This window comes from Trichomycterus rosablanca, chromosome 23 (assembly GCF_030014385.1).
Source record: "Trichomycterus rosablanca isolate fTriRos1 chromosome 23, fTriRos1.hap1, whole genome shotgun sequence".
NCBI lineage: Eukaryota > Metazoa > Chordata > Actinopteri > Siluriformes > Trichomycteridae > Trichomycterus > Trichomycterus rosablanca.
In genome coordinates, this window is record NC_086010.1 from 19,493,318 (window position 1) to 19,517,914 (window position 24,597).

General features: G+C 43.6%; 3 protein-coding genes across 10 annotated transcripts in view; 1 reads left to right on the forward strand and 2 right to left on the reverse strand.

Moving 5' to 3' along the window:
• ncoa2 (nuclear receptor coactivator 2) overlaps nucleotides 1-9,437 on the reverse strand; it is a 30,403-nt gene extending 20,966 nt beyond the window's left edge. The window contains exons 1-2 of one of the 6 annotated variants that reach the window (XM_062985840.1): nucleotides 9,325-9,437; nucleotides 1,299-1,374 (exon numbers count right to left, since the gene is read on the reverse strand). The gene's annotated coding sequence lies outside the window, so the exon portion shown is untranslated. Of the gene's footprint in view, nucleotides 1-1,298; nucleotides 5,221-5,284; nucleotides 5,842-6,062; nucleotides 6,251-9,324 lie in introns of those variants that run through there. The other 5 variants (XM_062985842.1, XM_062985841.1, XM_062985839.1 and 2 more) reach the window with 5 other exon arrangements.
• Nucleotides 9,438-12,860: 3,423 nt separating this feature from the next.
• On the reverse strand, nucleotides 12,861-18,948 carry tram1 (translocation associated membrane protein 1). Its single transcript, XM_062985743.1, has 11 exons — nucleotides 18,708-18,948; nucleotides 16,704-16,767; nucleotides 16,001-16,122; nucleotides 15,786-15,902; nucleotides 15,536-15,594; nucleotides 15,053-15,137; nucleotides 14,898-14,968; nucleotides 14,723-14,827; nucleotides 14,493-14,636; nucleotides 14,229-14,374; nucleotides 12,861-14,063 (listed from the first exon to the last, which is right to left on the reverse strand). Exons 1-11 carry the CDS (start codon nucleotides 18,828-18,830, stop codon nucleotides 13,996-13,998), a joined length of 1,104 nt encoding a protein of 367 aa, XP_062841813.1. The 5' UTR covers nucleotides 18,831-18,948; the 3' UTR covers nucleotides 12,861-13,995.
• A 747-nt stretch (nucleotides 18,949-19,695) lies between these two features.
• xkr9 (XK, Kell blood group complex subunit-related family, member 9) lies at nucleotides 19,696-23,442 on the forward strand. Of its 3 annotated transcripts, none has more exons than XM_062985846.1 (4): nucleotides 19,696-19,755; nucleotides 21,710-22,236; nucleotides 22,318-22,514; nucleotides 22,611-23,442. In XM_062985846.1, exons 2-4 carry the CDS (start codon nucleotides 21,917-21,919, stop codon nucleotides 23,252-23,254), a joined length of 1,161 nt encoding a protein of 386 aa, XP_062841916.1. In that variant the 5' UTR covers nucleotides 19,696-19,755; nucleotides 21,710-21,916; the 3' UTR covers nucleotides 23,255-23,442. The 3 variants fall into 3 exon arrangements, with proteins under 3 accessions (XP_062841916.1, XP_062841915.1, XP_062841914.1); XM_062985845.1 differs by lacking the exon at nucleotides 19,696-19,755 and adding an exon at nucleotides 19,781-20,455; XM_062985844.1 differs by lacking the exon at nucleotides 19,696-19,755 and having other exon boundaries at nucleotides 20,462-22,236.
• The last annotated feature ends 1,155 nt before the right edge of the window (nucleotides 23,443-24,597 follow it).

Here is a 24,597-nt window from a genome sequence, read left to right on the forward strand (position 1 = left end):
ACTGCTGTTCCTCTGTACTGCTGTTCCTCTGTAACACTGTTCCTCTGTAACACTGTTCCTCTATAATACTGTTCCTCTGTACTGCTGTTCCTCTGCACTGTTGTTCCTCTGTAACACTGTTCCTCTGTAACACTGTTCCTCTGTACTGCTGTTCCTCTATAATACTGTTCCTCTATAATACTGTTCCTCTGTACTGCTGTTCCTCTGTACTGCTGCTTCTCTGTTCCTCTAAACTGCTGTTCCTCTGTAACACTGTTCCTCTATAACGCAGTTCCTCTATAATACTGTTCCTCTGTAATGCTGTTTCTCTGTAACGCTGTTCCTCTATAATACTGTTCCTCTGTAACACTGTTCCTCTGTAACACTGTTCCTCTATAATACTGTTCCTCTGTAACACTGTTCCTCTGTACTGCTGTTCCTCTGTACTGCTGTTCCTCTATAATACTGTTCCTCTATAATACTGTTTCTCTGTACTGCTGTTCCTCTGTACTGCTGTTTCTCTGTTCCTCTAAACTGCTGTTCCTCTGTAATGCTGTTCCTTAATACAGCTGTTCATTTGTAACACTGTTCCTCTGTAACACTGTTCATCTGCGTACAACTATCAGCTATTTATCTATCTAATGAAAGGAATGTGAGTGATTAGCACCAGATACTTTTATTATCTCTGTTATTTCTCAGCTTTTCACTCTAACATTAGGGCACAGCGTCGATGCACTGATGCTGGACTCGCTGCCACCGAGAGTTCAAACGCTGGCATGAGAACAGCCGGGAGAGAGCCGCCGTCACTTCCTCTCTGACTGTACGAGTGGAATTAAACAGGAAATGACATCACACCTCCGCAGAAACCACACCAGCTCTCACTTTCATTCATCAGCTCAGAGCACTTTCATCCTGCTGGCTTAGTGATGGGGGGGGGGGGGGGGGAGAACGTTATTTACCTGAGAGAACGTTCCTGTATCACACTGTAACATTTCTCATTTATATTATACACTACACCAGCAGACGTATGTGGACACCCGGCCATAATCATGTTAGACACGACTATCCTAAAGCCAGATATAACAGTCTCCACTCTTCTGGAAAGATTTTACAAGATTTAAGAGTGTGTCTGAGGAAACTTGTGCCCATTCAATCTCAAAATGGTGAAGGGAAGGCGTTCCAATTCATCCCAAAGTTATTAAATGAAGAGGTCAGGGCTCTGTACAGGCTGCTGAATTCCCTCCACACACAAACCCGAACCAAACCGCGTCTTTATGGATGAGGAGAACAGTCTGCTGAATTGAGGAAACGTATCTTACCGTAGTTTGAGTGGACACTCAGTCTCAGGTCATTCCTGCAGTGAGGGGAATGTGTCGTCCACATCAGCGTCTCTCTCTGTGTACAAAACAAAAAGAAATAAATAAAAATGAGGTCAGAAAAACATCAGGTCAGGGTTTAAAACTATTTTATTTTGTCATTTTCTCTCTTTCACAGCACAGCGGTCCTGTAGGTTCTGTGCTTTACACCGTTAGCAAAAGCAGATCAAAATTAAGCTGAACAAAGCCAGTTATGGTACTAGACTAGTACCTCAGAAGGTTGCAAGTTCAAGCCCCACCAACGCCAAGTTGTCACAGTTGGGCCCCTGAGCCAGGCCCTCAACCCTTAACTGCTTTATTAAAGTTTGTACAGGAACAATATACAACAATCTACAAAGAATCCAGACTAGCAAGAAAACAAAACACACCAAAAGGAAAAATAATAATTCAATTTATAAACCATTTCTACAAGCTCTAGGACTCACGCGAACCACAGTCTGAACTCGTTTGGGTACTCATGGGAACTGGTGTTTTCCTGCCACCTCTCAACAACGAGCAGAAGGTGGATTGGCTGGTCCAAATCAATCCTACAGGTAAGTGTGTGATACCCTGCATTGCACAAATGTTCGTTCCTGTGTGCGACCCAGGAGGCGCCGGACCCACCACAGCAGCGGTCAGGATGGCGTGGTGAATAAACAGACGACCCCTCAGAGTCTGATGTTCCTCTGCACGACCAGCTGGGCCTCCCAGTCGGGCGCGGTATCAGTGTTTCCGATTCCAGATGTGCTGATTACAGCTGTGTTATCAGAGCGGCCGAGCGTTCCCAGATCAGCATACAGAACATGCCGCTCTATTTAAAGACCCCCAGCAGCTCGGGAACTGATCTGGGATCAGGAACACGCCGCGTTACTGAGAGGGAGTCTGGACATCATCCGTCAGGAGGCGAGGAGAGTCCGAGAGTCGAGCTGATTACACATCTACTACTGGCTTCTATCAGCAACACCAAAATACAAGAGGGGTGGAAGTGGGGGGAGAGGGGGGTGCTGGGGGGGTCCACTTCAGATAAACCGGTACAACGAGTATGGAAGACAAAGATTCAGCACAATCACTTCAGTTCCCTGACCTCCAGTTACAACACACACACACACACACACACACACACGTTGTGTAAAACCCTGATCCATCATTTAAAGAACAAAGGTATCCAACACCCATATCACCCTCCTGAATACTGAACTGATCTGTAACACTGCTCCTCTGTCACACCGTTCCTCTGTAACACCGCTCCTCTGTAACACCGCTCCTCTGTAACACCGATCCTCTGTAACACTGTTCCTCTGTAACACTGCTCCTCTGTAACACTGTTCCTCTGTAACACCGATCCTCTGTAACACCGCTCCTCTGTAACACCGTTCCTCTGTAACACCGTTCCTCTGTCACACCGTTCCTCTGTAACACCGTTCCTCTGTCACACCGTTCCTCTGTAACACCGCTCCTCTGTAACACCGCTCCTCTGTAACACCGATCCTCTGTAACACCGTTCCTCTGTAACACCGTTCCTCTGTAACACCGCTCCTCTGTCACACCGCTCCTCTGTAACACCGCTCCTCTGTAACACCGATCCTCTGTAACACCGCTCCTCTGTAACACCGTTCCTCTGTCACACCGTTCCTCTGTAACACCGTTCCTCTGTAACACCGATCCTCTGTAACACCGTTCCTCTGTAACACCGTTCCTCTGTAACACCGCTCCTCTGTAACACCGCTCCTCTGTAACACCGTTCCTCTGTAACACCGTTCCTCTGTAACACCGCTCCTCTGTAACACCGCTCCTCTGTCACATTGCTCCTCTGTAACACTGCTCCTCTGTAACACTGCTCCTCTGTAACACTGCTCCTCTGTAACACTGTTCCTCTGTAACACCGCTCCTCTGTAACACCGCTCCTCTGTAACACTGCTCCTCTGTAACACTGTTCCTCTGTAACACCGCTCCTCTGTAACACCGATCCTCTGTAACACTGCTTCTCTGTAACACTGCTCCTCTGTCACATTGCTCCTCTGTAACACTGTTCCTCTGTAACACTGCTCCTCTGTAACACCGATCCTCTGTAACACCGATCCTCTGTAACACTGCTCCTCTGTAACACTGCTCCTCTGTAACACCGTTCCTCTGTAACACCGCTCCTCTGTAACACTGACACTGCTCCTCTGTAACACTGTTCCTCTGTAACACTGCTCCTCTGTACTGCTGTTCCTCTGTAACACTGTTCCTCTAGACAGGGGATAACAGGGGTTGGTGAGTGACTCCGTATGAACCTGTCCGGTGCAGGTGAAAAGAAGCGGTCGGTGGAGGTCTGCATGTAAATTAGGAGGGAAAGATAATAATAAAGGAAATAAGACGTCCGGATACTTCTGGCTTTGGTCCTTCAAGGGTTAAAATACGAGAACGAGGCTAAGTCGACAATCACGCTAATAATCCTGAGGCCGCTGAGAGAGGTAATGAAGTTCCGCGTGTCTTCAGGGCTTCGTTCATCCGCCAGGGACTCGGATCCCGATTATTAGATCTAACATGAGGAACAGCTTATTAATTACGTCCTGAAAGTAATTAGCAAAAAAAAACGAGGTTCAGATCATCAGTCTCACTGCAGCTCCAAATTTAGCTCAGAACTAAAGCAGAAGCAGCAGCTGTGGTGGCTCAATCCACCTACTGGCATCATCACCGGCCCACTGGCACAGTGCCATCCACACACTCACGCTCACGTTCCACCAGCAGAACATCACCTGCACTTTACACACCATCCTGACCCACCCAAGCAGCAGAAACACAGCGTGACGTCCTGCTGGAACAGAAACAGGGCCTTCCCTAAACTGATCTAACAGTTTTGTGATATTGTTGTTACCATGACGACTGTACAGTGTAGTTTGTAGTGTACAAGCGCTAAGCTGCTCCTCCACTGCACTTTGTTCCCTCTGTAATCTGAGCTATTAGCTACAATCCTACACACACACACACACACACACACACACACACACTCATGCACGTGCACACATATGCACAAATCCACATGTACAAACAAATACAGACGTACACACATGCACACACAGAGATGTTTACACACATACACACACACACACTAATGCACACACATGCACACACACACACACACACACACAGACACACTCATGCACACACACAGATGTTTACACACATACACACACACACTAATGCACACACATGCACACACACACACACACACACACACTCATGCACACACACAGATGTTTACACACATACACACACACACTAATGCACACACATGCACACAGACACTAATGCACACACACACACACACACAGACACACTCATGCACACGCACATGCACACACACACTAATGCACACACATGCACACACACACACAGACACACTCATGCACACACACAGATGTTTACACTCACACACACACACACTAATGCACACACACACACACACACACTCATGCACACACATGCACACACATGCACACACAGACACACTCATGCACACACACAGATGTTTACACACATGCACACACACACTAATGCACACACATGCACACACACACACACTAATGCACACACACAGATGTTTACACTCACACACACACACTAATGCACACACATGCACACACACACACACAGACACACTCATGCACACACATGCACACACACACTAATGCACACACATGCACACACACACACACACACACAGACACACTCATACACACACACAGGTGTACAAATGAATATACATAGTCACACACATGCACACACACTCATACATGCACACACACACACACATGTACAAACACATACAAAGACATACACACACAAGCATGCGCACACGCACACACTCACACACATACACTCTCTCTCTCTCACACACACACACACACACAGCTGGTACAGGTGTTAGTGTGTAGTTGTGAGTGTTTCTGTTATTCTGCTCTCACTGGTGCTGCTGGTTCCAGTTGTGCTGACGGAGCTTCTCCTCTCCAAAAATAATGAGACGCTCACTTCCTCTCGGCACTGAAGCGTCTGCAGGAGGACCTGAGACCCGTCTGATCCCTCACAGCAAGAAGGTCCTGGGTTCGATTCCCAGGGTCATTTCTGTGTGGAGTTTGCATGTTCTCCCTGTGTCAGAGTGGTTTTCCTCCGGGTGCTCCGGTTTCCTCCCACAGTGTGTGTTCTGTGATGGACTGGCTTTCACCTATGAATCAGACCCACTGCAACCCTGACCAGGATAAAGCGCTGGTGTAACCGACACAGATGATAATTGGATCAGTAATATCAGACCTGTACGGTATCAGATTTGTACAAGAAACGGTACTGGACTCATGACAGAACGTTGCTAGTTCAAGCCTCTGTTGGGCCCCTGGGCGAGGCCCTTAATGTTATACTGTTCAAAATGTATTGAGTCGTAATTGTAAGTCACCTGGAATAAAAGCAATGTAAACATAAAATGATTTATTAATTTAGTCTGTTCGTATTTTCGTCTTATGCTGATTAAAATTATTTACAGTTTTAGCAACAAACGTCGTTTTATTATTATTTTAATACTACAAACTTTTATTTTGTAGTTTTATTACGATATAAACTCTAAACAGTGACTGTACGTGATTTTTAGGAAACATTTCTAGAGAACATGCTGTTAAATTTGAATCTGGTCTGATACTAGTACAGATCTGAAGTTCAGTCTGAACGCAGCACTAGTTCTGTTCGGATTCTTACCTTCACACACATCATGTGTCGTCCTTTTATCTCTCTAAAATAATCAGAAATAATACAATAATAATAATAATAATAATAACAATAATGAAAATGAAGATCAGACGTCTGATCAGCGCTCCACTAAATCCACATCGGACCCTCAGGACTAAACTTAATCCCCGGTGCCGGACGGCGTCGTGCTCCAGCTTTATGTTGTACCTGCTTTCCAGGTTCTTCTGCAGGAGGGCAAAGTTTAAACGTCTGAACACTCTGTGCTGTGGTGAAACTTCTTGCTTACAGCAGGGGTCAAAGGTCAGTGCACCAGGAAAGAGGTGTGAGCGCATGAACCCGAACTTCTTCCCTCACACACTCACAGGGTCACGTGATCTGGGAGAGGAGGCGTCGTTTCTAGTTTAACACGTGTGAATACCCCGAACCAGCGTATCGATCACACACACACACACACACACACACACACACACCGGTCGTCTCTGTGCAGCGCCATTGATCAACCAGCAGAGGGCGCAACTGCAGCAGTTCTAAGGAGGTGATAACTCCGGCGGAGGGGATTCCTCATAACTGCTGTAATTACGACCTCTGCTGGCTGATCGATGGAGCTGCACAGAGACCCTCACCAGCGCTCACCAGCGCTCAACCAAACCAACCTACAGCAGGTTAGCCGTCCCTCACCTCACCGCGCCAGCGAGGACGATCAGTGGTTTCTTATCAAGAGCAAAAAACGATTTACCCGGCTTGTCAAAGATCCTCTTCAAAACATGAACGCTAAACTGCAGAGACGCAGCGGCTCTACTTCCTGTTTTCAACACGCCACGCTTCCAAATTAAAACCTCAACTATCTGTCGTTAAACCACAAAAACACACCAAGGGTCCGACGTTCCACACAGACGGTTTACAGAGTTACAACTTATTATTAATAAAATAACTAACAGCCTCCAAATCCAGATCATTTCTCATGATTTAATGTTTCTGGAAAAATGTCTGATCCTTTAAAAACAAGTAAAATCAAACTTACATTCAAATATTAATAAACTTATGAACCTCATAAACTCCAGGTTTCATGATTAACAATCTAATCTAGTTTAATCTAGCAGCACTAATGCAACATTGTAACATTGGAACAGCACTAATGCAACATTGCAACACTGTAACAGCACTAACGAAACACTAACAGCACTAGTGCAACATTGCAACACTGTAACAGCACTAATGCAACATTGTAACAGCACTAATGCAACATTGTAACACTAACAGCACTAATGCAACATTGTAACACTGTAACAGCACTAATGCAACACTAACAGCACTAATGCAACACTGTAACAGCACTAATGCAACATTGTAACAGCACTAATGCAACAATGTAACAGCACTAATGCAACATTGTAACACTGTAACAGCACTAATGCAACATTGTAACACTGTAACAGCACTAATGCAACACTAACAGCACTAATGCAACACTGTAACAGCACTAATGCAACATTGTAACAGCACTAATGCAACAATGTAACAGCACTAATGCAACATTGTAACAGCACTAATGCAACATTGTAACAGCACTAATGCAACAATGTAACAGCACTAATGCAACATTGTAACAGCACTAATGCAACATTGTAACACTAACAGCACTAATGCAACATTGTAACAGCACTAATGCAACAATGTAACAGCAATAATGCATCATTGTAACACTAACAGCACTAATGCAACATTGTTACACTGTAAGAGCACGAACGCAACATTGCAACACTAGCAGCACTAATGCAACATTGTAAAAGCACTAATGCAACATTGCAACACTGTAACAGCACTAATGCAACATTGTAAAAGCACTAATGTAACATTGTAACAGCACTAATGTAACATTACAACACTAACAGCACTAATGCAACATTGCAACACTAACAGCACTAATGCAACATTGTAAAAGCACTAATGCAACATTACAACACTGTAACAGCACTAATGCAACATTGCAACACTGTAACAGCACTAATGCAACATTGTAACAGCACTAATGTAACATTGTAACAGCACTAATGCAACATTGCAACACTGTAACAGCACTAACAAAACACTGTAACAGCACTAATGTAACATTGCAACACTGTAACAGCACTAATGCAACATTGTAACACTGTAACAGCACTAATGCAACATTGCAACACTGTAACAGCACTAATGTAACATTGCAACACTGTAACAGCACTAATGCATAATTGCAACATTGTAACAGCACTAATACAACACTGTAACAGCACTAATGAAACACTGTAACAGCACTAATGCATAATTGTAACATTGTAACAGCACTAATGAAACATTGTAACAGCACTAATGTAACATTGTAACAGCACTAATGAAACACTGTAACAGCACTAATGCATAATTGCAACATTGTAACAGCACTAATGCATCATTGCAACATTGTAACAGCACTAATGCAACATTGCAACAGCACTAATGCAACACTGTAACAGCACTAATGAAACACTGTAACAGCACTAATGCATAATTGTAACATTGTAACAGCACTAATGAAACATTGTAACAGCACTAATGTAACATTGTAACAGCACTAATGAAACACTGTAACAGCACTAATGCATAATTGCAACATTGTAACAGCACTAATGCATCATTGCAACATTGTAACAGCACTAATGCAACATTGCAACAGCACTAATGCAACATTGCAACATTGTAACAGCACTAATGAAACACTGTAACAGCACTAATGCATAATTGCAACATTGTAACAGCACTAATGTAACATTGTAACAGCACTAATGTAACATTGTAACAGCACTAATGTAACATTGTAACAGCACTAATGTAACATTGTAACAGCACTAATGTAACATTGTAACAGCACTAATGCATCATTGCCACATTGTAACACTTCTGACGTAACCATGTGACAGTTGTACCAGGCTCAGAACTCTGTGGGTTTTACTGGTTACCAGTACGAGTATGTGAGAGCAGCTCGCGTGCTAAAGCTAACAGACAGTGTATATAAGCGCGCGCTGTATACGGTAACCGTACAGAACTACAGAACTACAGCACGCGCTGACTCAACCGCAATCCCGAACACAACACAACAACAAACCGGCTGCGCGAGCGAGCGGAACTCCGGGGGGGGGGGTTGCACGCGCACACTCACGCAGCGCTGTGCTAACGGAGAAACAGAAGCAGTTCCGAGCGCGGCTTTACCCAAACATCAAACAACCGCGGCGACATGAAAAGCGCGTGACGTTACCGCGGCTCGGCGGCGCGTGCAGCCGGTTAGATCCTGTGCGCGAGCTCCGGTTCTGACCTTGGGCTCGGTGGAAGAGCACGAGAGCCGAGCGGCGCCGCCATATTCCTGCTGCTGTTGCTCCTTAGTGTGTGTGTGTGTGTGTGTGTGTGTGTTCGTGCGTGCGCGCGTGTGTGTGTGTGTCCTCCCCCCACAACACCCCGCTGGAGTGCGCGCACACACACTTTAGTGCACACCAGCTCACCAAACTGCGCACTTGTGCAGCTGGGTGGTGTGGGTGGCGCACAGCAACATGGGTCCCAGTGATCTGCGTTCAGTACTTCCTCCACATGGGGATTCAGGTGCAGCAGGTGGATTGGCTACATTAGGTTTGAGTTAGTGTGTGATGCACTGGCACTCTGTCCTGGACCCACCACATCCATGACCAGGATGAACCAGTTACACAGTAAATGAATGTAGTGACTAAATGAATTCACTAAAGATGAGAAAGCAGTTGTATGGAATTGGTGTACAGTGAGAACATGCCAAACTCACATATAAACCACATATAATGTCCAGAGATGTTCGAACCCAGATCCTCAGGGCTCATGCTGGTGTGCGGCACCCACACTAACAGCTTCCTCACCATGTACATACTGTATTTTTAGATTCTTGTGTTATATACATGTTGGATGTAGTCCAGTGCTGGTGTGCTTTACACCACTCCAGTGTCTCATGTTAATGGTTATCATGGTGTTATGGTGCGGCTCATGTCATTTTCACTAGCCACTTTGTCCTGGTCAGGGTTACGGTGGGTCCAGAGCCACAAAACATTCCTTTCATCGAAGCACCAGGAAAACCATAAGTATGTGGACGAGCAGCAGGACATCCCATCTCAAAACCATTAGCTCTAATACAGCCATCCTCCCCACTTCAGAAAGGTTATCTCCAATATTTTGGAGTATATCTGTGGACATTTGTGCCCATTTAGTCATATTTTATTCCCTAGCTGTTTAACAGGATCGAGGTCAGGACCCGGCACAGACCTCCCCACACCAAACTCATTATCAAATCATGTCTTAATGGACCTCACTTCATGCACAGGGATACAGTCATACTGGAAAAGTAAAGGGACCTTCCCTAAACTGTTACCACAAAGTTGGAATTTATATGATTTATTATATATAATTTGTTGAACACTTGGTGTGGCTACAACACCTGAACTGATGGGTCTGGTTTGTCACTAAATGATAAAAGTGAGACGTACAGTTTAGTACAGGAGAACGTGAATCTGGAAGCTCCTCCTGTCCTCCTGAGACGAGATGTTGAGATGTTCAGATATTTGGATGATCAGATATTTAGGTGTTCAGATCTTGAGGTGTTCAGATCTTGAGATGTTATGGGTATCGTGTGGAGGAGAAGCTCCTGAGTTTCTGCTTCTGTGTTCATGATCCTGAGGGATCTGCTGAAGTTCTTGTGTTAAGGGAGCTGAAACCGTTTGTGCTGACAGTTTCAGTAAGGTGCTCATTACAGTGCTCATCAGTAATACATGTTTACATCTACTGACACACACACACACACACACACACACACACACACACACACGACTGTGAGTCTGTGCGCTGATGTAAACATGTATTACTGTGTGGGGGTGATCCGAGTGTGTGTGTGTGTGTGTGTGTGTGTGTGTGTGTGTTCTCTCCTCTCCACCCTTACAAAGTTCTAAATACTGAAAATGAGCCTGGATCATAAACAGTTGTGGTCAGAAGTTTACATCAGATCACGTCCATCGTTTCTGAGTCTCTTCTGTTCCTCTGACTGAACCAGCAGCTCCGATTGTTCTTTATTTTCCTTTAGGAGGTCGTTACAGGATTATTGAGAATCTGCTGGTGGAGAAATGTACACACCGAGACCTCAGTGGTTCACGTGATCGTGTCTGATGGCCTCCTAAAATCCTCCTCACTTACTGTGGAAATACAAAGCTTTATGGAGTTACTGATCAATTATTTGAACCCTTCATGCTGAGCTGGTTGGTTTCAGAACGTTTCTCTCCTCACCAGGCCACCAAAAATAAAAACATAGAAGCAGAAAGTCAAACAGAAACATGAGCGCTGGGTGGAAGAGGAACTGCAACTGCAGACACGTGTTTATAAGATCTGTTACCCACTTACTGTAATCAGTGTAACTCAGTGTAAAACTAATACAACAACAATAATAATAATAATAATAATATTATTTAAATAACTTAAACTATTATTATTGAAGATCAGCTGCTCCTGTATTTAGGGGTCACCACAGTGGATCAGGCCCTGGTACCAGACTCCGCACAGTTTCTGGATAACCCTTGGATGCCATTCTGACACAACTCTTTTGTTTCTATCCGGGTTTGTGACCTGCACTGAAAGTGTATGAACAAGTGCACATCCCAATGACTCCATGATGGACAATCCTATCCATGCAAATGCCTGACTGACTGACAGCACAGCTGAGATTCAAACCCTGGATCTCCGCTAGTACACTGTACCACTCAAGCTCAACTCACATTTATCACCAAAAATAAAGGGTGCAAGAACCTCCTCTTAAAGCTCCTCATTCCTGAAGATCCTCAGTATTGCAGAACTTTAGTCCTGAAATGTTCAGTACTTTATTTAACACACCTGATTTACCATGTGGGGTGATAATCAGACCCCCCCAGAGCTGAACATGTGTGTTAGAAGAGAAAGACAAATTTCTGTGGACCTTCAGGAACCCCCTGGTGTCTGGTTTGGGCCCAGGCTAAAATCTGGCAACCCTGTAGCTGCAGATAAATCACTGGTGAATAATGCTGAGTTTCTCTTTTCTCCAGCTGTGACATCTGTGTTTTCATGATCTGATGAAGCCTCACGTCAGGATTCACGTAAAACACGATTTCTTTTTTATTTTAGCCAAAACAAAAGTGATAGGAGGAAAGTGGTGACGCAGGATTTACACCTAACAGAACCTCAAACCTTGAACAAAAGACCAAACAGTCAGAAACGTTAAACACCAAAATAACCTCACCGGCCTTTAAACGGCACCTATAACAGCTGTAGCCTTTAGAAATGTGAAAATCTCCATCCAGGAGGAACTAAAATACATCAGATGTGTTTCCATTTACACGTTTATTCATTCTCAGAAAGTCTTGGTCATGGGCACAGTGGACCCAGATCCTAGTTTTAGAAAAAACTGTATATAGACAGGGTGTTTCACACTTATTAAACACAGCATAGTGTCAGAAGGAAACACATGCAGGAATCAAACCTGAGTTTTTAAAGCTGTACAGCACCAACACTATCTGCTAGGCCACCATGCAGTCCCCCAATGTCTGTTCCACCGCCCTGACTTCAAACACTGTTATTCTTTGGCCCCTTTGAAACTCTGTTAGTTGCCTAAAATGGTTTCAAATCTCTCATAGGTGTTAATGATCAGAACCGTATATAAATGAGTAAACAGCGCCACCGTGTGGTCAAAACAAAGAATTACAACTGACCTCAAAATCAAACCTGCGGTCATCATAAACAGAACAAAAATAATTAGAGATCCTGTTTTAATTAGTATTTTATTGAATGTGTTTCTTTATAGAACAAAATAAATTCTTCAGAAATGATGTGGAAACTACCTGCGGTGGAGCCCAATAACGTAGTGGGAAGGAAACAATAGGACACTTTTCTTTTAAACTAAAACAAATTCTGTGCAAATAAGACCTGAAAGCAGTGAAATTACTCAAAATGAAAATATTCCTGCCAGACTACAAACTACAGTAACAACAAATGACTTTAAAAAAAATCACAAATTTAACCTGACACACACACACGAACACACTGAATTAGCTGTGAAATGTTCGACCACGTGAACTTTTCCTATTTCTACCTGCTTCAGAAACCTTCTGACCTGGACTGATGAGGCACTTAACGTGTTTACTGGCCGTTTGTTCTGGCACTGACGGACGCTGGGAAATAGAAAGTACAGCTTTAGAAAATATTGGACCCTTTCAGTTTGGGGATAAACGGGTGAATTACGATGAAATCAAGTCTGTAAAGTTCTGAGATGCTCTGAGAACCAAAATATAATAATTATTTAGAGGACTAAGAATTAGGAACAATTCTTCTGTTGAATTCTTTACCCTGTGAGAGGGCACTTTAGTAAAGGAGCCACCCTAATAATAATAATCCTGCAGAAGGGAACAGTACCAGAACCCATGAGCTGGGTCACTTCCAGCTCACCCTGTATTTATCTAATTCTCTAATTAGCTAACGAGCAGACATGTGCCAATAATCAGGTACACAAGATCATTGTTCTTCAGATGCAAAGCCCAAATTCTACCCCCCTCCAATATTGGTAATTAAACAGGTTCTTCCTGGAACCTTTCCTGCTTTAAGGTTCCACATAGAACACGTAAACGTACATTCTAATATTCCACATTTCATTTAAATCTTGTGAATGCAAATAAACGAGTTGGGGGCGCTGGGTAGGCAGCACAGGGACACACTCCAAAATTCAACAGAGAAGAACTTATTTATCAGGTTACACAGAACAATTATTTAATTATATATAAAGTACACGTAATAAAAAGTTATTGGCACATGACTGCTGGCGCTCAGAGCTGGGGGGGGGGGCAGGGTTACAGGAGCAGGACTGAAGCACGGCACTGGAATGGTTTGGGGTTTTTGTTTGGGATTATTTGATCTTCTTGGCTCTGGGTGAATCGGCTCCGTTGGTGCTCACTGAGCCGTTTACGCCGTTCGCTGCAAAACACAAAATAAAACAGTTTGAGTCGAGCGCATGAAGCTCAGTGACATTAAAATCACCCTGTTTAACTCTTATGGGTTCTTTTCACATCTTATCAATTAATTCTCTCTTCTAGGTTCACGTCACAATTCCATTTTTATTAAAAAAACTGTCGCTCTGACCTTTCCTGGACTTTCCTTTAGCTGAGGAGGATTTCTTCTTTGTGGTTTGATTCTGAGCATGTTCTCTCCATCGGCGCAGCTGAAAGTTGATGAATTTCCACATCATGAAGGCCTGAGACGTGCAGATCGCCGCCAGCACCGTTACTCTGCTCCCACAGAACCAAAACAGAAATGAAATTAATAAAAGTGCAAATTCTAACCAGACTTCTATTTCTATATATATATATATATAATTGATTATATAGTTATATAATATTATTTTACCTGACGAACAGGACGTTGTAGTTTCCCTCGGCCAGGTTGAGTCCCTGTCGCTCAGATCCAGCCAAACCAAAGCCCACCGTCAGAACCGAGAGAGAGAGGGTCAACAACCGGGCCAGGACGAACAGAACCGCCCATATGGAGAACCTACACACACACACTTCTGTCTAAGATTCTGAACACCATCACCAAGTGGAATTTATTTGTCATTTTTGTCATCCCCATATACTCACCCCGCCTGCCTCTCCTCGTTGGTGAAGTAAACGATTCGAGACACGTGGAAGAGCAGCTCCACGAAATAATGCAGCACCAGCAGCACCAGACCCAACCGGTTCAGACTGGAAACACACACAGCAGAGCATTAGAACTCAGACGGTGCAGCATTACCCTCCATGGGTTTGTACTCACTTGAGGACGTAAGCTCCGGCGATGTGGACCAGATACAGACCGATGTAGACCAGCTGACGGGGAATGTCCTCCTGCACACACACACACACACACCCAGTCAGACCTTCAGTTCCTCACACTAACTGTGTGTGTTCCTGTACGTGTCACACACTCACATTTTTGATCTTCTGGAAGTAGAGCTCAGGAAGACTGTGGAGCCAGTAACCCATCTGACAGATGTAGAAGAACTTCAGCTGGAACCTTCAGATCCAGGAAACACAAAACGGTTCACAATCCTTCAGGCATCCCTCACCCCGTCCCCGTACACCCTGCCGAAATCTCTTTTCCACCAACAAAGCACCAGTGCTGGAGCTGGTACCGGTTCCTGAGAACTACCCGACCGCTGATGATTCTTTACTGCTGGTTCTACTGCGGTTAAGGTGGGTAAACAATGTTACTATGCTGACACTAGGACCCCCCTGCCCATCCTTCAGCCTCTCTGGGTCACAGGTTCATTGGTTCCAGACCAGCAAGATTATGGAGCCAGAACAGAACCAATTTCTCTGCAGTGGAAAAGCGCCAAACAGTTCTGAAATTCATCCCCAGCGCCGGCACCATGAAAAGAGCTACAAATCAAAAGCACAGGGTACAGGACTTACGGCAGAAGTGTGTGTGGGTACCCCTCCCACAGACTGACCGGGTTCGACACAATGTTCTCCTAAACACACACACACACACACACACACACACACACACACACACACACACACACACACACACACACACACACACACACACACACACACACACAGAGTGAATGAAACAGTAATAATGATTCATGTACAGATATGAGAATGCTGGTTCCTCATGTGCAGCTCCATCAGAAAAACAGAAATCATACGAGCTTACAGAGATGAGAATGCTGGCGCCCCACACACACGAGAAGAAGTAGAAAGTGCTCAGCTGGCCCGACTCGTTGAACTTGCTGTGCTTGGTTTTGGAGAAGTGCATCTTCCTGTTAAGTTTCTAAAGCGGAAAGAACAAAATAAGATTTAATCCAGTCCGATGAGCTTGTTAAATTTGAAAACGTTTTATAAAGAATAGCAAATGTTTTAGACACTCACATCCAGCACGTACTCCTGAATAATGGCGTGCATGATGATGGCCACCAGCATGTAGAAGAAAACAGTCGCTACGTCCTTCAGTCCGTTATTGAAATAGTTCACCGCCGTCTCCTCTTCACCTTCTGAAAAGCACACAAGCACAAAATCGGACATGCAGAGGGGTGCAGGATTCAGAGGGGACCGTATTTAAACTGACTTTATGCTTCTCCTCCTATAAAAAGCTTCACATCAGGGTTTCAACTTTATTACAACAGACTTTGTGGTTCGTGCTTTATGTTGAAGTGAAGAACCCAGCCCTGCCCTGCCCTGCCCTGACCCAAACCTCGTCTGATCTGGACTACGGAGTGATCCGTGCTTCAAAAGAAAATACAGCGGAATGTGAATTGTGAAACGCCAAATAAGTTGGGACACGATGCGCTTTCTAATTATGTCGACATAAGCTGACGGTGTGAGAACACGCGTGTACGAGCTCATTAGAGGAACACATAAATACTTTGCTGCTTCTGGTCACTGGATGAGATTCATTGATTCAGGCTAATCCTGTCCCAACAATGTTAAGACATGTCACCATTAGTGTTCTTATCATTCTAATAATATTTAATATGTAGGAGGTGGTTTGAGACACGATCTTACCAGTGAAATAAAAACAAATATGAATAAACAGAGTAAATCTTAAACTTAAATAGAAGTGACAGTGACTTACCGTTTGTTGTTACTGTGACGTTGTACTGCACCGTTATAAATAAAACGGCAATTTTGGATGTAAACTGCAATGAAAGACAGAACAAAACATCACTAACATGTATTCTCTCATGAACACGGTCACCGAGAGCTTCAGTTTAATAAAAAGTAGTTTCTGTGATGGAGAACACACGTGTTTTGTTTTTTACTAATCATAAGCTATCATGAAACTGGTTTAATTGGTGGGTGTGTAGCTATTAGGTCACAACAGCTTAAGCGGTGAATACTTCAGGTATGAGGTCCACCCTGCTCATGTCTCTCTGACCTGGTGTGTGCTGGGTGTGGGTTGAATCCCGTGCCTGATTGTTTGCAGTACCTTGGACTATCGGTTTAGATGCTTCAGTGCTGGACATGAGGGATTTTAGTCCATTTAAACAGTGCAGTGTATGTGACGTTGCTGACCAGTGGGCAGTGGTCAGATTTAGGATTTAGTACAGCTGTGCATGATTTAGGAGTGGATTTACTCAGGATGTTCGGCAAAAATTATTTCATTATAATTTTGCAAAATTATTAAAGTGGTTAAGGTACTGAACTGGTAATCAGAAGGTTGCCGGTTCAAGCCTCACCTCTGCCAGGTTGCAACTGTTGGGCCCTTAAGCATGGCCCTTAAACCTCAATTGCTTAGATTATATACGGTCACAAGTATAAGTCGCTTTGGATAAAAGCGTCTGATAAATGCTGATGTAAATGCAATGTTACACGGTTCCTCTGGCCAAGCGTTACAAAAAACTTCAACTCCCATAATGCACCACGACTGCTCCTACAGGCTCTGCTTTTCAACTAGCGTTCTACTAAATTTAAGTGTACAAAATGAATGAGATTAAATCAGAATAAATGAACTATAAATGAAAAAATATCAGATTACTGTTTAATAAATGTTCACATTTGGGTTAAATTAAGGCTAACGCGGCTGACTGGAGTTGGCGCGTGACGGCGCGCGCACACACACACAATGCCACGTAATAGCGCGAGAGAAGTGAAGTGAGCTTCATTCGGTCCACACCGACCCACAGAGCCACCGAGCTCTAACGTTCCGCTAACATCCGCTTATAACGATACATTGTTTCTTTAATGCCGGTAATAAACGATACATTGTTTCTTTGATCCTCTGAAGGTTGCTAGAATGTATCAGATCAGTAGCGGCGGCGGAACAGCTGCTGTGTGGATGCACACGTCACTCCTCAGAGCTGCTCACTCAGCTGCTGTCAGTACCATCAATCCTCACCAAAACACCCCAAACACTCCCATTTACACCAGTAAAACTGATCACACTGATTTACTGAGGTACCCTAGTCTGTACCCCATTCTTACGTCATGTTGCAGGTTATATTTGATATATTTAGTAAAGTTTTGGAGAGATTTAGCACTGTGTGAGCTGTGTAGATTTATACAGTATTCATTCAATTTTATTATTCTATAACGAACACAAGTGTCGCGTGTTTATAACCCTGTGTGCTTTATTATGAGCTGTGAAAGTGTGCAGCTGTTTATAATGTTGTTGGTAGGAGTTCTGCTGTCTTCCAGATGTGTTTGGAATACTTGCAGATTTGCAGGCTGATTTCTCCATTTTTAAGTAGAAAATGTATGTACATTTAGGATTTACAAATGTAATATCATTCTTAAATAATAAATAAATAAATAAACATACAAAGTGAACATATTTGTGCAAGTTACTGCAGATCTGCTCTCTTAAGTGTTTCTGTATTTAGATTATTTAAGATAAACCTGAGTGTCTCTGCACCATGATAATAATTCTACAGTAATAAACCCTTTATGACATTAAACTGTAGATCAGCACAGAAAGTTCCTGCTGCTCTACACTGTGTTTAAATGAACTAGATTAGCTGTGATAGAGGTAATTTGAGCTGATCAGATGAGATGAGATGAGATGAGATGAGCTTTGCCTCTGTGTGTGTGAATGATGAATATAAGAATGAGCTCAGATGATGGCTGATGTGCTCCTCACCTCGAACATCAGACCCAGCAGGAAGAGCATGGCCACACACGACACGATGTCCGCATGGTTCTGGATCACAAACTCGTGGCTCAGGACCGGAGGGGTCTTGCTGTTCTTTTTCCTGATCCCCATGCTGGACTGAGAAGAAACTTGTGCTGTTGAAGCAGGACAGGCTGAGAGGAGAGAACTTCCAGATCAGACCGATGTGGTGGCACTAACACTCACTACTCTACCTACACTCACTACTCCAGCTTTCTGCTCCATCTACTGCACCACACAAGCATGTGCTGCTCACTGCTGCCCCCTGCTGCCCTGGAGGAGAACAGGGGGTAGATTTCACTTCCTGTTCGGTGGCAGAAATCTGAGCCATCAAATAAAAACAAGAAATGAAACAAGACCAGAATAAAGTTAATATTTTAGGGAATAGTGTACTCTGTTTAAGTTTAGTCCAGTTCTCTAATGCCTCACTGCACAAATGTGAAAATAATGAACAAAATAAAGCAAAATGTAGCATCAATTAAATGTAGGGCCAATTCATCCAGCCAGAATACTTTTTATTCCTGATCAATCATGTTTTATTCTTCCAATATCAATGAAACTAATTAACTTTCAGTATGTTAATTAGTATTTAATACAGGGACCCCTGTGTTAGTATTATTAAAGACTGTCAAGTGGATTCTGACTCCTGATGACCGTGGTCAGTGTTTCTTCAGACAGACTCATTAGTTGTTCCTCTAATTGTCACCAGTATTTTACACCACCTCTGTTTGTAGGTTGTAGTTTTAGCCCTAAAACCATAAGAGGCAGCAGATTGTAATCTTCTATCAGCTGTGAGGAACAGTTCAGAGGAACCAGCCCCAGGTCATGGTTTAACCCTGGTACAGAAGTCACATGATTTCCAAACTGAACTCTGAACGCCTGACTGTCGAGTTCAGTAAACGACACTATCATAACGAACACTCCTAAACTAGCAGGACTGCACCAGCTACCACGATAGCACAGCCTAGCAACCCCGTAAATACACCCAGGACAAGGAGCAGAATGGAAAGCATGACTGGTATGTTCACTGCTAAATAGTCTTCAGAACTTCCTGTTAGAATAGATAGTAGATGTTGCTTAATTCTTTGCACTCAGTGTAGTTTCTTTGTTCTTTTATTCATGTGCAGTTTAGTAGGTTCACCTGCTTTACAAGGGCGACGCGGTGGTGCAGCTAAACAAATAAGGAAGTCTAGGAATAAGGTCATAAGTTTTAACATATAAGAAACGTCACTGAAATCCATTTCAAAGCAACTTCAAGTCCCAAAATAATCTGTTCAAACGATTGGTTGTTCAAAGCAAATGGAACACTGGCATCTTTACCACCGTGAAGAAGAAAACCCAAACTGCCAACTTATGCTACTAATCAGACAAAATTATTCTTTTTTTTATTTATTTTGTCCAACCTTAGAAAACGACTACTGTTCCATGCAGTGTCCATCAGGTGCAATGTGGTTCAGCTAGCTTGATTTAATTGGAACTTTAGAGCAACTTTAACTCTGAGTGAATATATTAGGTCACGGCCCTTTTTAAATCCTCGAACAATGCTGAGTGTGTGTGTGTGTGTGTGTGTGTGTGTGTGTTATGTAATGCAGTTTTAGTAGATAGGTAGACAGGTAGAAGGGTGTGGTGTTTTACAGCTGAATACTGACGAACACTTACAGAAACTGACAGAATGAAGCAGGTTGTAGACAGATGAACGACGTGGGAACGACACTGAGGTCAGGAATCAGCTTTTAATTGTTACAATCGTTTCACTTTAAAATGATGTAATAAAATAAGGTAAAATTATAAAGCTACAGATTTGTGGACAGTGTGTGGTTGATAATTTATCATCTTGGGTTTTTTACTGTCTTAAACCAAGAAGCCAGTAACTGGAAATTCCTGCTTCCAGATGACGAATCAAAGTTAAGAATAATGATATAAAATAAATATGTGAAGATAAAATGAAGCTTTGAGCTCTGAAACAGGACAAAGATTAGATTCAATTTAAGTGTACAAACCTGTTCTCATTATAAGATTCACTAACAGCTACCCAACATTTCCTTATTAATAATTACAAAGAGACAGACCAGAATAATAATAATAATAATAAACACTAAATAAATAAGTGGAGGAACATCTGACCCTGATCCACCTCATGCCATCAAGTTCATCCTAATGTTGGAGCCAGATAAGATGCAGTAGAACACCTACAGTGAGTGTCACCAGATCTCACCACCTCAGAGTGTTAGATGACGTCTGAACCATCATCATCATCATCATCATCATCATCATCATCATCATCATCATCGGAACACCAGCTGAGGAAGATCTTTCACAGGAACACTTGGTCTGTCGTTCCACTGCACGTTCAGAGATTGTAGAATTGATTCTGAGATGCACTGAAGTTTACGGCTGGTGGTTTTCCAACATCTTACTAAGGTAGCAGGTTGGACATAATAATGGAAATATCATGAGAACGATAATTACAGCATAATAGTTCAGTTATAGTTCATTAGTTAATTAGTTGGTACCTGGTTTGATGCACATGGAGATAAGGTCAAGCTTCCACATTCTCCCAGTCATCAGAATTAAACACCATTAAGGTGGAGGGCATTCTGAGAAAAAATCCAGCTTTCCTGCAGAGAGAAACTGTGGATCCAGACTGTAACTCCTGAAAATAAATGGGATGGAGATGGTAGGATGTTCTGGAGACAGGGTGAGGGAGGGGAGAGTGGGATGGTCTGAGCATGTTCAGAAGAGAGATGAGAGCTCTATCAGGAGAAGATGCTGAAGGGGAAAGGGTTTATGGATGTGGTGGGGGAAATGGAGACGAATGATATATTGTGATATATTGTGATATATTGTGATGTGATATATTGTGATATATTGTGATATATTGTGATGTATTGTGATGTATTGTGATGTATTGTGTAAGCTGTTATCAGAGCATCATGACTCTGTAGAATTAACGGCTGATTTCTGACGTGCAGGTTGAACTGAAGCCCAGTTTGTGAATCAGATGGTTAATGAGTGATTAATAAGAAACTCAGCTGGAGGTTCAAAGTTCACATGACAGGTCTAACAGGACGTGAACCTGATGAAGAAGAGTGAACGTCCCACCTGGATTAAATCAGCGCTGTGTGTGATCTCATGGAGGAAACGTCACAAACCATGAGCTTCTCCTAGTCATCGGAACCATGGATCGAGGCGATGGAGAGTTTACTAAATTCCGGTGGATCTGCACCGTCATCGGAATGATCTTTTCCGTGGTGGATATCGGATCAGACCTGCTGCTCAGTGCTCAGTATTGTTGGAAGGGATACTACGCTTGGTTTGGACTGACGGTGTCGTTTATCCTGGTCGGGTCTCTGTGCGCACAGATCTTCAGCTACTCCTGGTTCAGAGATGATCTAAGAGAGGAAGAGCTGAGAAGAGAAGATGATGTGAGGAGAGAAGAACAAGCTTCCACGCCTTGTCAGGCTCTGCTGCATCTGCTCCAGCTGGGCTTCTACGAAAGGTAATCGCAGTTCGGTTGGAACTACTGACGCTAAACTACGTGTTAGGTTCTCCCTGAAACCCTCCTCATGTTCTTCTGTAGGTACTGTGACCTTCTGAAGAGAAGCTTTAAAAGTGTTTGGCGCTCCCACCCTGGAGAAGCTGATCACAGGGAGCTATTTGGGATGGCGGCTGATCTGAGCATGCTTCGTCTGATCGAGACCTTCCTGGAGAGCGTTCCTCAGCTGCTCCTGCAGACCTACATCATCCTCCAGCACCACCACACCTCTAAGATCCAGTGTAAGTCCTGGGGTGTTGCTGGTGGCTGGGTGTGTAACATGTAGTGTAGAACCAGGGCGCTTAAGAACCACGACACCCGTTCTGTTTGTTTTTCAGATCTGAGCATGGCCGTGTCCTTCCTGAACGTGGCCTGGAGCGTGGTGGATTACTGGCGCTGTTTGCGCCGATCCCTCCCCGGCACGAACGAGATGCCGCGCGGCTTCCCCACACTCGTCTACCTTCTCTATAAGATCCTGACCATCTCGGCTCGCGTCCTGAGCTTCACCCTGCTCATCATGCTCAGCACCTTCAGCATCCTGGCCATGGCGTTCATCTGGCTGGTGGGAACCGTCTGGGCTTACGTGGTGGGAACGGACTTCTGTACGTCCCGGTGCCTGGAGCAGCTTTACCGCTGCATCATCGGGGTCATCCTGGTCTTCACCTTCTTTAACGTGGAAGGAAAGAACAGCAGAAAAGCGATGAGCCTGTATTACACCCTCAGCACCCTGGAGAACCTCGCCGCTCCCGTCCTCATGTGGCTGTTCGATCCAAGAAGCGAGCAGGTCGATTTCTTCTTACCTGTCACGGTTTTTATACTGATGGCGAACGTGATGGGACTGCTGTTCCTGGTTCTGTACTACAGCGCTTTACACCCCATGCACAGACAAGCAGACGAACTAGATGGAAGGAGGCAAATAATGAACGCAAACAACGTCTCACCAGGACGTATAGAACGATTTTTAATGTTCAGAAGAGGCTGATTAAAATAAAGTTCCATTCAGAAACTTTTAAACCTTGTGATGAACAGAAAGCTTTTCACAAAAATACTGAATATTTTAAAGCTTTTTTTTTTTATCTCAAACTACAAACCAGTGGATTTTTTATTGCACATATTGTTATTTTTTATTTATTTTAAAGACGCTTAATATTGTGCTGCTAGTGGAAGAACTGAGCTGATATTTTTGTATCAATAAATAATTAAATTATTATTTTTTTTATCTTCTTTTATTTTTCCGTGTGTAACAGAACCAGGAGGAACCAGCAGGTGTCGCTGTTGTTCTAATATTTCCCCTTTATGCTGTTAAATCAGATTATTTGTGTTTCTAAATTACTTTATTTAATCATTTATTATTTATTTGTTATTTTATGTGAATCTACGTTGCTGTGTAATAATAATCAGTGTTTCCTAGAATTAATTTGACCAGGATTTAGGAACCAGGGCCCCCCCCCCCCTTCGGCTTTTGTTAGGTCTATTAGTTTTTAAAGATCGGTGTTAAACACACACGTGTAAGAAAAGCTTTTATTTCATTAAGTTTAAATTAATAAGATTTTAATAATCATTTAATAACAGAGACAGAATAAGAGATTTTTACAGGTCTGAGATGTCGCTTGTGTCAAAAACTAAGCAGCTAAGCCCAACCTCACTGTACCTACTGTCACACATGTTGTTCTGCCACCAGTGTATCTGGTATCAGACCGAATCTGAAACCCAGTCGAGTGTTTCAGCAGGACAGAGACCCGGAACCGGCGGCAGGACACGTTTTGGACTCACAGTCCAGCATCCCAGAGCTTGATGATAAACAGCTGGACGGAAGCTCGAGGTTCAGGCTCCAGATCCGTATCTCACCATGTCGTTTTGGTTAAAGATAAAAGCCCGTTTGACCTTTGACCCTTGTAATCCCTAGATTACGCAGTCGTGACTCTGAGAGTCTCAGAATCACCGAGCGCCAATCCGAACTCACAGCTAACTGAAAATCAACAAACCCGCTAATTCTGTTTTGACTGGCCATGAAATGTGCGTGTGTGTGTGTGTGTGTGTGTGTGTGTGTGTGTGTGTGTGTGTGTGTGGAGGAGAGACGGGCGGAGATTCCACAGAACGCTGGCATACGACTCTTATTACTAAAATACCCACAATTCAGAGCGAGCTGCATTTCCTGGTCTCAGTCAGTGATTGTTTCATTTACACTCGGTGACTTTCATCGTTCGGATTGACGGCACAGCAGCTTCATGCACCCTCCACCACGCTTTACAGCTGCACTGCCTTTGTTTCTGTTCTTTGTTCCTTTGTTCTACCCCATACCCACGTCCAAGCCACGTTCTGCAT

What these genes read in the sequence shown, in the direction of transcription:
- tram1 (XM_062985743.1), bottom strand. Translation starts at nt 18,830, where the DNA reads ATGGGGATCAGGAAAAAGAACAGCAAGACCCCTCCGGTCCTGAGCCAC. An exon ending in TTCAGGAGTACGTGCTGGAT is followed by an intron (nt 15,903 to 16,000) that starts GTGAGTGTCTAA and finishes TTTCCGCTTTAG; the next exon opens with AAACTTAACAGGAAGATGCA. An exon ending in GCCGGAGCTTACGTCCTCAA is followed by an intron (nt 14,828 to 14,897) that starts GTGAGTACAAAC and finishes GTGTGTTTCCAG; the next exon opens with TCTGAACCGGTTGGGTCTGG.
- xkr9 (XM_062985846.1), top strand. Translation starts at nt 21,917, where the DNA reads ATGGATCGAGGCGATGGAGAGTTTACTAAATTCCGGTGGATCTGCACC. An exon ending in CAGCTGGGCTTCTACGAAAG is followed by an intron (nt 22,237 to 22,317) that starts GTAATCGCAGTT and finishes GTTCTTCTGTAG; the next exon opens with GTACTGTGACCTTCTGAAGA. An exon ending in CCACACCTCTAAGATCCAGT is followed by an intron (nt 22,515 to 22,610) that starts GTAAGTCCTGGG and finishes TTTGTTTTTCAG; the next exon opens with ATCTGAGCATGGCCGTGTCC.